This window comes from Phytophthora parasitica (assembly GCF_000247585.1).
Source record: "Phytophthora parasitica INRA-310 unplaced genomic scaffold supercont2.33, whole genome shotgun sequence".
Classification (NCBI taxonomy): domain Eukaryota; phylum Oomycota; class Peronosporomycetes; order Peronosporales; family Peronosporaceae; genus Phytophthora; species Phytophthora nicotianae.
In genome coordinates this window covers 668053-678424 of record NW_008649019.1, presented here as the reverse complement: position 1 = coordinate 678424, position 10372 = coordinate 668053, and the positions used below count along the sequence as shown (strand labels likewise).

Below are 10372 nucleotides of genomic sequence, written 5' to 3'. Positions count from 1 at the left end.
CGTCGTCGACCACGAGTCTCAGAGCTGGATCGGGTCACTTCCCATCAATCAGCCCCTTGTTCCCAAAAGCCAACTGTCACTTCACCACACTGCCATGTCCTTCGCAAGAACCCGCGGTCCCTTGTGATCAGTATGACCGCACATCCCGTCCAAAAGCCCCGAAGTGTGAACGAGTCCGAAGATTCGGACTCTGACGCATTACCAGCGGGATGGCCAATCCCGTCCTTACGACTTCTCTCGGACGAGACGTCGGTAAGTAGTTCACCGGGATTCGAGCTGTTCAAGACCTCGAAGACAGCTAGAAGGGCGGGGGACTGGGTTGACATTTGGATGTGCACCTAGTAAAGCGACAGTTCAATCGTAGTGGAGTTCGTTTCACTAGTGTATACACCGGAGACCGAGGAAGCCGGATTTGCGAGTGCGTCGTGCGATGCAATCTCAATTCACATAACAGCAGAATGTGCACCGAGTTCAATTGCTTGTATGGAGCAGAGTGTGGCTACTCTCTTCAGGAGAGTAAGGCTCTCGAAATTAGCAGAGATTCCAAGACAGGAATGCGTGGTCTCGTTGCGACCCTCCGCTATCCCGGCTGGAGAGGTCGTAGGCCAATATTTTGGTGCGTTCAAGCTCATCGGGGCCCCCAGTAAGTTCGAGAGCTCCAATCGAGGCTACACTGTGCGGCTCAAGACGAAGACTAAATCCAATAAGCATGGTGTTGTCGATGCTCAAAAAAAAAAGGGGGGGCTAAGAGAGTTGTCGCCATTTGGTTAATTTCCCGTCCAACACTGAAAGGGTAAGTCCATCTAACTCGTTGCTGCTATTGCACTGCCATTGTTTCTAACTTGCTCATCTTCTATGTATTGTGCAGATAGCAAGGCCTACCACTGTGGCTTACCGGAAAAGCGCCCTTTCTAGGGAGACGGGGGTCCGACTCCTCCCGGTGGTCTATTTTAAGTTCATCGCAAAAAGGCGTCATTGTCCGAGAGGTCGCTCTTCGGTGGTCAAGACTCGGTTGCATGCTTCTTCAATATCTTTGGTGGCATCAATAGCATCGGTGGAGATCTCATAGGAGCGCAAAAGCATGTAAAGTGAGCCCCAATCTGGCCTGAAGCTGGAAACAAGGCTTGTTTCCATATTAATCCCAGGTTAGAGTCTCGCCTTCTGGAAACCTGCCTTTATCGTTGCCTCCAAAAGAGATGACAATGTGTCCTTGATCCGACGCACTAGGTTGGTTGGTGATGATGGCGTCATCTTGAACGTCACCGCCGCACCGGCAGCCCGAATTTGTTCTACCAAGAACTCTACCCACTCGAGGGGAAGTCGCGCCCTAAACGGCTGGTTTCACGCGACATCAGCAAGCTGGCAGACGTAGGTGTAGCCCGGAGGTACCTTTAACAGCTCGACATTCAGCAGCCTAGCGAAGATCTGTACGTCCTGGTGTCAGTGTGTTGAAAAGTCACCCCACAGCAGCAGCACGGGCTCATGCATGTTCGGCCTTCCGAGGAAATGATAGCTAAGAAATGCGATGGATAGCTTGCTGTTTCACCATGGCCTTGAGCCGCTACAGGTTGGGTGGGAATGTACTCGTAGTTTACGCCTGATACGTACAGCTAGTTAGCCCAGTATCACGATGCTAGAAATGAATGGAATTTACCGGTTTGGTCCGTGTTAAACATTTTTGTAATCTTGAGCTCTTTTAACTTTGCATACACCACTGCGCTGAACGCCTTTGATGTAGCAGCGGCATCGGCAGGGGTAGATTGGCCGACTCGCTTTCTGCTGCGTATGGCAAGCTTGTGGCGACGCATGAAGTGCTTTTGCCAGCTCCACGTAGCTGTGAAAGCACCATGTGGGAGTTGGCAGCCACGGTACACTTCTATAGCCTGTAGCTTGAGTATGAGGGATGTGACAGGCACTCCGTCAACACGACGGCGGTTGATCCACTCCACAAGCTGCTCCTCAGCGGCAGGAGGCAGTGTAGCGCCAATGCTACGACTTCGGTCGCGGTAGGGTAGGTGCGATCCGCTTGCACGCTTGGCCTCGACGGTGGCCCTGATTGCCTTCCAGGCGTAGCATTGGCGCTTTTTGCTTTGTAGTTGGTCCTTACTTAACCCATGGTACATCATTTCCTCCATAGTAGTCTTATCTAAGTAGACGAGAACCTCCATCTTGTGCTGGTATGAAACGGCTGTGCGCTTATAGAGCTTAGGCTTCGCTCCCTTGGCGGTCGTCATCTTTCTCCCAATCTTCGCCATTCTTTGAGTATCTGAAAATGCAAAAATATCATCTGGAATGGGTGGTCGGCTCGTGAAATATGATATCGACTGTGCTGTAAAATACATGGATAGCTGTCCGAGAAAGTGGTTTATGATATCGAGTTTAGAATAAAAGACGGTATGATTTATAAATTCAATTCTTGACACCTGGGTTAATGTGTCGCTCTGATGGGCTAACAATCTGTGTGCATTATGATAAATGTATGAATTATGATTTCAACGATGCGGTATTTGCACCTCGGTTGCTGTTCTTAGCCAACTCTTTCCTAGATCTCTCATCTCCTTTGCCTCTCTTCTCAAGTCTTCATTTTCAAAAAGAAAGAAACGAGGAGAGGAAGTCCAAAGAGCCATGGTCGGGGTAAAATCATGACTGTATTGCATTCGAACTGATTCTACTGACATAAGTTTTCGTACTGTGATGTATCTGTCCCGATAAGAAGGGAGGCGACAAGGATATCAAAATTACGATATACAGGAGCAAATCTTGTTGTGTACTATTGTTGATAAGTACAAACCAACAGGGCGCAATACGCGGGAAGCCGCGGCGCGAGAATACAACTCGCTACGAGCTCGCACTTGGTTTGACAAAGACTACGACTCCCTTCGCCGGAAGTTCCGTAGTCTCTATGCAAAAACCGAAGCCTTCAGGAAACCAAGGAGACGAGGTTCCTGAGAGGCTGAAGCCGGTGCTCGATATTCAGTTCGCAATCGAGGCGAAAGGAGGAGCCGTGACTTTTCACGATGGAGCTGACAACGGAGAAGACGACGCTCAGCTTCGTCATGATGTAGTTCAAGCAATCAGTGATCGAGGCCCCCGAGACTTGGATTATTCACCAGAACCTGCACAAGACAGCGACGGTGGTGGCCAGGGGGAGCTCTCCAAGTCAGCGAACGGCATGCTGGAGGGTGAGCCCCTCCGTAAACACGGAACTCCAGCTTAACCTGGCCTGCACGAGGTGATCGAAGATGCGGAGGGCGCAGATCAGCCCAATCAGGCTGGTACACTAGGCTCTGCGATTACTAGTCAGGGTGTCTTCGATGTCACCCTTGCCGATGATGTCTGGTCGGCTGACGACAACGAAGAAGAGGAACAAGTGGCTCGTGTGGACACTGGTAACACTCCCACAACACCTTTTCATAGTACTACGCGCTCTCGTACTTCGATTAGCGGGAGTTCTGCCACGCCCAGATTGGTCGGTTGTCCCCAAACGCCATCTTCGAGCGTCGGCCCGCAACGATTAGGTCTAGAGGGGCCTGTCTTAACGAGAAACCCACAACGCTTTCAGCAAGACGTTGAAGAGGAGGCTCGCACCAGCAAAAATGTGGCAGGTAATTGTCTTGGATGGCAGAATCTTTGGATCCTGTGGGACAACCTTGGCGACCTCGATCGACCGACCTCTGGTTCGAAAGCCAAACGCACAAGCTCTGACGGTGCGTCAAATGGAGGGACGTATACGGCGACTAGGCGAGCAAGGGCGAGGAAAAGAATGGATAACATGGAAAAGGAGGCTACAGAGAACAAGCGGCCGTTCATAATGTTCTTGTGGGTCTTCTTATTTTCCTACGTGAAGAAACAAATTGACGCTCCGAAGAAGAAGATAGACGCCGCCGTGAGGACCGGGATGAACGTCTCGTCTGTGATAGAGTTGAACGCGAGGAAAGAGACCGCGTGCGACGTGAAGAACTGGTAGCCCAAGAGTCCAGACGCCAACGGGAACTGGAAGAAGCACGAGATCGACACGAGGAGAGGTTGGCTCAAGATAGAGAAGAGGCTCAACAACGTCACGAGCAGATGGTGGTGCTTATCGCTTCTCCCCAATGAGGAAATGCCGGTGGAAACTAGGCTGTAGTCGCTAAACAACCAAATCAATACATTTTTTATCCAGGGTTATCTTGTCGGTAATGGAAATGTGTGGTTCGAATTTGACTTATTCCTACTGTTCGAATTCGGTAATTCGACATACGAAACAGGTTCTCGAGGCGCTGACGTCTCTTCTCATTGTCGTGGGGCAGAGGTAGTAGTAGATGGTTGATTACTTTCTCAATGACGCCCATACCCCATTACGCAGACTGGCGGAGAAAAGTTACTGCCCCCGATAGGACATTAGCATTTCTCACACTGATGGAACGAGCCTTGCAAGGTTGCCATCCTTCAACGGGGTCAAAACCGTTTCCGTCATCCCTGCGCGGCAGGAAAAGCGCTATCAGTAACCACCCTGTAGCGAGTGTCAGAATTTAGAACCAGATCCATGAGCAAGCACCGGAATCCAAGGCTCGTATCTCCATCATTCCAGCTTCCGGGATAGTTGTGCTTCGACCACACGATGAGCCCGTCAGCTCCGAAGCACAGCGTCCCGGTGACGAAAACCTGGTGAAGCTATCCGTTGTAGTGCGCGTTTTGGTCATCTGGTCTAGGAGGTTCCTGAACCCAATTACAACAATAAGCCATGTTTAGTAAACTTATTAACCCCCCCCCCCCCCCAACCCGGCTGATTTTCACCTGTTTAAGCTGCATTATGCAGCACCGTTACACTTGGTATTTGTATGTAAACTGCAGGAAGGGTTTGGTAAGTGTGCACACACTTGGAGGATAGACGGGTTGACAGACGCTTATACTGCATATCGGCGCAAGAGAAAACACTGACAAAGCTATGATGTGCTGCATAATGCTGCTAACAAAGGTACACAGACGAAACGACGTCCTGCAGGATTTGCAAGTTTATAGAGATGTCAAAGTCTAGTTTTATGGAAAACGCCACCCATACTAAAAATAAATGAAAGGAGTTCGCAATCGAATGATTATTTGGAACAGATGAAGGTTGTGCAATACAAAATGTAAGATAACGAAATAGACGGAGTAACGCAATGTTTTTGTCGAATTACTGTCGGTCAAACAATCACTGAGCACGCAGCATTGAACAATATCCTGCTGCATTATGGAGCCTACTGCTCTTGGTCGGGCATGCCGCCAGTCCGTCGCTTTTTGACAGGTGTTGGAGTCCGTTCACCAGCTGCTCTCTCCTCCGAAGGTGATCGCTGTGGTTTGCGATGGCGAATGCGTCCAGCCAGCTCCGGTGGTATCAAACACCCATTCTTCCAGTCACGATGCCAGATATCCCAGCACGTGACGGCAACTCCGCGAACTTTTCGGTGGGGCCGGAGACACAGGAAGATAGGACCGTCATTCCTGCACTCTGAACAGTAGTAGGTAGAAGTTTTGGCTCGCTTCCCTTCCTTCAGAGCTGAACAGACTTTGCATGCAGCACGGTAGCGTTTGTTTTGAGTGTCTTGGTTCCGAAATCGCTGTAGCTGCTGGACGACGTGTGTGCTGCCAGAGCCGACAGCAGGGACCAAACGTTCCAGCCGCTCTGGTGTCACCGACGTCTGCACGCCAAAACGATTGCCCTCGTACATGTCTGTAGATTGCAGTTGACAGAGCTGCAAATGCAGAGTTTTCATGTAGACAACGTGCGACATTGGCTTTGCTTGTTTCTGCTTGTAGTACTCCTTGTGGACAATATAGCCGTTCACTATTGCCATATCTATCAACCCCAGTGCCAGTGACTTGTAGTACTTCTTGAATCTCACTGCACGCTGCAGCGAGTAGCGCTGCAGCCGCAGCTGGTCGTGCACGTCCACGCCCCCCATGTAAGCATGGTAGTCTTTGATTACACGGGGGCACGGAACTTCGTGCTGTTCACCACCGCCGTCTCGACGCACCACTCGGTCAAGCTCCAAACTGCCTCCCGTGCTCAGAAAATGGACAGGTCTCGAATCCCACCACGATATGGCGGCCATGCTAGGTACCAGTTTAGATTTGCTGACTTTGAAGGAGCCGCGCTCAACATCTTTTGGCCTCGTCTTCTTTTTCTCGACCACGGCTTTGCAGTAGCCGATGCGATTTGTCATGATGGTGCCAACGCAGTAAAACCCCATGAGCAAGAGTTGAATTGCCAGAGCCACTGACGTATAGAATCTGTCGACAACGACAAGTCGCATGCCTTCCTTTCCTGCATTTGGACCAAAAACTGCCAGTAGGTTGCGAACGACTGCGGCTGGACCGGATTTCATATCCGTCTTGTGAGCGTCACTCGCGTGTTGTTTCTTGCCACAGTAGACTTCAAAACTGTCGATATGCAGCATTGCAAGTAGGAATTAGCTAGTTTAGTGATGAATAATGCAGCATTAGGAAAATAGAGAGCCAAAAAAAACTCACCGTATGCAGTATGCCGATACGGCACTGCACAGCATAAAAAGCTTCGTGCCCCACTTGTGGGGCTTGTCCTTGAGGTACACCCTCATTTTGTTGAACGATGAGCGGTTGGGCAAGATTGCCTCGTCGAATGCAAGATGTGCTGGGGCAATGTAACTTCGCTCGAACGTCGTCTGTAGCACTTCAACCAGTTTTCGTATTTTCCAGGCTCTATCTTTCTTGGCCAGTTCATGGTTGTTTGGATTGAAGTGCAGGTTTCTTGAAATCTGCTGAAAGCGGTCACGACTCAGAACCGAGCCGAATGTACCCCGAGGAATGCCTCCCTCGTCAGTGGTTTTCCAGTGATGAGCAAATTTTTCACGGTTTGGCATGATTGCACGCGCAATCAATAGACCGAAGAAGCGACAAACCTATTGTGGTAGGATAGCCTTCTCCGTTTCTAGCTCGTGTTGAATTTCACGTCTGGTTTTCATCGGTAGGGATGGGTTAGCTCTTCTCTTTTTCTTGTAGCGCTTTTGAGCCTCTTCAACACACTGGGGAACCATCTCGTTGCGGTATTCATTGGAGCAGACAGCAATGTGCTGCCAAAGTGGCACAGGCATGAAGTGAAAGAATAGCGCTATCGGAGAATCACCACAACGGAGCGCATCAGGACTCGCACCTGAATAGCCCTGACGCAATCCAGGATAGCTGGACTTGTTGTCGACTGGCTCGTACGGTGACTGCATGTAGTTGTAAGTAGATGGTTGCTCAATGTCTTCCCACCCACTTGTAGACATCTCACGCAAGAGCGTGTCCTGGAGGTTTCCCGCCAGCACGGCTTCTTCACTGCCAATGTTCTCCAAAAATTGCTCGGCAAATTGAATCTCATTGGCTATCTCTAACTCCGTCGCTTCAGGTGCGTATGTATCTTCATCAACATCCAGAACGTCCGGGATAATTTCTCCATCTTCTCCAGTATCAAGATCATCAAGAGCAGCTTCATCACCGGAATCCATCGCACCATACTGTGCCGCGTTTTCATCAGGTGCCGTGTAATTCAAGTCGTCGTCTTTATCCAGCATGACGTCCGCTTCAGGTCCTAGATAAAACCACATAATGCAGACCTTGTTAGTATGACATTCAGCATAACATGCATCACAGTATGCAGCATAGTATGCAACACAGTATGCAGCATAGCATGCAACACGGTATGCAGTGTAACGAACCTTCTTGGGCATCATCATCTTCATCAGAATCTCCGGTCCAGTCGATGCTCTCGTCTCCATCAGCAGCTAGATCATCTCCTGTGTCGTCGCACGCACTACTGGCGGTGTGCGGAGATGTAGCAATGAGTAGTCGTCGTGACGACGGCGGTCGTGATCCCGGACTCCTCTGCTGCTGATGACGCTCTCGACTTGAAGTCGTGCGTGGGGAATCAGGCACAGGCGTGCTTGAAGCAGTCTCTGCCGCACCGATCCGTTTGGGACTTGGAAGGCGCTGGGGAGTGGTAGGGACACCGTGTCTCTCTTCATCCGCGTCGCTCGTAGCAGGAGGTTGGGTTGCAGCATCCGCATCGCGCTCTCTTTCATTAACCCCGCCAGTCTCTGGTGCCGTCGACGTAACTTTCACAGCTTTCAAATATAACGTTAATTCACATACTCGCACGGCTTGATCATGCATTTCAAATACCTTGTATATAGAAGTCGAGCACAGCATCAGGCCCTAGAAAGAAGTCAACGCCTTCCGTTCCGTTCGGGTCCGCGCCTGGGCGGATGTAGCGATACCGATTATCAAGGCTGCGCGATGGGGCCTTTTTAGACGTCCATCCATTTGCCTTCAACTCTTTCCACACCGACCTGAAGGACAAGTCGCGGGCACGAAGGACTGGCTTGCCGAGTGGAGCCGGCATGTTAGACTTGAGAAGCGCTGGAAGCTCGCCTTGGGCAGAAGCGGGAAATTTCTGAAATGAGACGGATGGTGTTGCGAGCGTCCCCTGTTCAATTGCATGTTGACTGTTCAAAAGAATATTTTGAAAAAAATAAACGTCGATTTATGTTCATACTATCTACACATCATGTGCATCAAATCTGTGGAAGATGTTTGCCCATGTTTTTTGTATCTTATTTTTTGTATGCCCCCGGTTATGGCAGCATTCTTTCACATACAAAATCCAAGTCTAAATAGCTCTTATGCTGCATTATGCAGCCTTATAGACAGGCCTATGCTGCATTATGCAGCACGCCGGTCTGGAGGGGTTAAATAAGGCTAAATAGAGGTTAAAAAAACACCCGATAATTCTTGCCACCCAGAAACCTCCATGTGAACTAGAGAAGAGGCTCTCTCTGCGCTATCAACACAGCTAACGCCTTCTGGCGCTCCAGACTAGGATCCGAACTGGGCTGAAGTTCCTAAGAGCTTGAGCAAGCGCGTCCTCAGCACTCTGGCTAGTGTCGAGGTGAAATTCCAAAATCTTTACAACGCAAGGCTCTCTGCATTGAGCTTACATAGAATGCGAGCACAAGTCCCAGAACCTTGTGATGGTTCTGGAGCTTTCTAGGGCGGCCTCCTTCTTTGATAAGTAGGAATAGTGTAAAACGGAACAAATCTGTCTAGAAGCTGACAAAAAAAGTCTCTGCATCGATCAACACGTTGAGTGTGACGTTTAGCGGTGTTTTGTTTGAAAATGCATCTTGCTGTGCTTGATTACCGAGTAAGACTCTGCGACGTATTCTACGTCAAGGCTCGTGCCTCTAGCGTCTTGCGCATGAGGAGGCACGTAGCCTAAACGATGATTGGCTTACAGGCACGATTCCTGCAAGGTGATTGGTGGAAGGAGTGACGTTCTACTTCTTGATTGGCTAAAATGATTTTACTTCAACTTGTTGGATTTATTAGTCTGTAGTAAGGACAGTTAACTTTAATTCACTTTCCAATTTGCCTTCGTGTTGCTACGCTTCCTCTATACCATTACAGACTCGTCATTGTTAGGAAGTTCTTGTCTGTGCCCCGATCCACCCAGGACTCCATCTCGGAATCCTTGAGGCAGTCTAGCGTTATATAGTACCGCATACGTACCATGCGGTTCCATTCGTAGCGGCGGATCTCACGACGCAGACGGCGCCGGAAGCTCTTCTGATACGCAGCCTCTTCTCTACTTCTACGGGACATCATGTACCAGACCAGCACAATGCTTTCGTCCGTCATCTTAGGATGGCGGGCTCGCTGCTGGGGGGGGGGGAATATGACTGAGGACGACACGATCAAGTTGCAACTTAGAAGGATTGCGGATTTACATAATCTTTAAGTGAGGACTCTTTTTCAATAATTTGTCCTATTCTTGATTATCGCATTTCTAAATGAATACATAATAGCGGAGTGGTTGGCTAGAAACTGACTCTTGACCCATGAACACAGTAATAAGGATGCCATCTTTTGGAGGGCCATACGATTAATTTTCCCAATCAAATTCTCGCAATGTAATATTTTATTGTGAAAACCAACCCAGTCCAATTTATTTACTAATCGACCGATTTAGAGCGCTAATAAGACCGATTATATATATAAAAACGAACTGCAAGTTATTTTTAGTGACCAGTTATCTAAATTAATGCCCGTTTTAAATAGTCCCATTTCGTTTATATAACCATAGTTTTCTCCGAATGCCCATGCAGAACTGGGCAATTCAAGCACCTGGAACATATATATACACGCAATGGAGAAATTCCAAAATCGCTAAAAGCCGCACTTGCTGGCCCGTATGCTAAGCAGTGGGAGGCTGTACTGCAAGTTGAGTAAAATGTCCTCCTAGAAAACGGGGCATGGGAACTGTATGATGTGCCTCAACGCAGGCATGTTTGGGCTGCATTCACAATTTGATGTGAAATACAATGTCAACAACACC

General features: G+C 49.2%; 4 protein-coding genes across 4 annotated transcripts; 2 read left to right on the top strand and 2 right to left on the bottom strand.

Annotated features, from left to right (window-relative positions):
* Positions 1-209: 209 nt before the first annotated feature.
* PPTG_23257 (hypothetical protein) lies at positions 210-915 on the top strand (the record flags this gene model as incomplete). Its single annotated transcript, XM_008909472.1, has 3 exons — positions 210-252; positions 365-418; positions 869-915. 3 exons carry the CDS (start codon positions 210-212, stop codon positions 913-915), a joined length of 144 nt encoding a protein of 47 aa, XP_008907720.1.
* Positions 916-1625: 710 nt separating this feature from the next.
* PPTG_13636 (hypothetical protein) lies at positions 1626-2255 on the bottom strand (the record flags this gene model as incomplete). The annotated part of the gene is made up of 1 exon (XM_008909471.1): positions 1626-2255. One exon carries the CDS (start codon positions 2253-2255, stop codon positions 1626-1628), a length of 630 nt encoding a protein of 209 aa, XP_008907719.1.
* Positions 2256-2902: 647 nt separating this feature from the next.
* PPTG_23256 (hypothetical protein) lies at positions 2903-3967 on the top strand (the record flags this gene model as incomplete). Its single annotated transcript, XM_008909470.1, has 2 exons — positions 2903-3182; positions 3243-3967. 2 exons carry the CDS (start codon positions 2903-2905, stop codon positions 3965-3967), a joined length of 1005 nt encoding a protein of 334 aa, XP_008907718.1.
* A 2932-nt stretch (positions 3968-6899) lies between these two features.
* PPTG_13633 (hypothetical protein) lies at positions 6900-8380 on the bottom strand (the record flags this gene model as incomplete). Its single annotated transcript, XM_008909469.1, has 3 exons — positions 6900-7570; positions 7698-8102; positions 8161-8380. The coding sequence occupies 3 exons, from the start codon at positions 8378-8380 to the stop codon at positions 6900-6902; spliced, it is 1296 nt and encodes a 431-aa protein (XP_008907717.1).
* Between the last annotated feature and the right edge of the window lie 1992 nt (positions 8381-10372).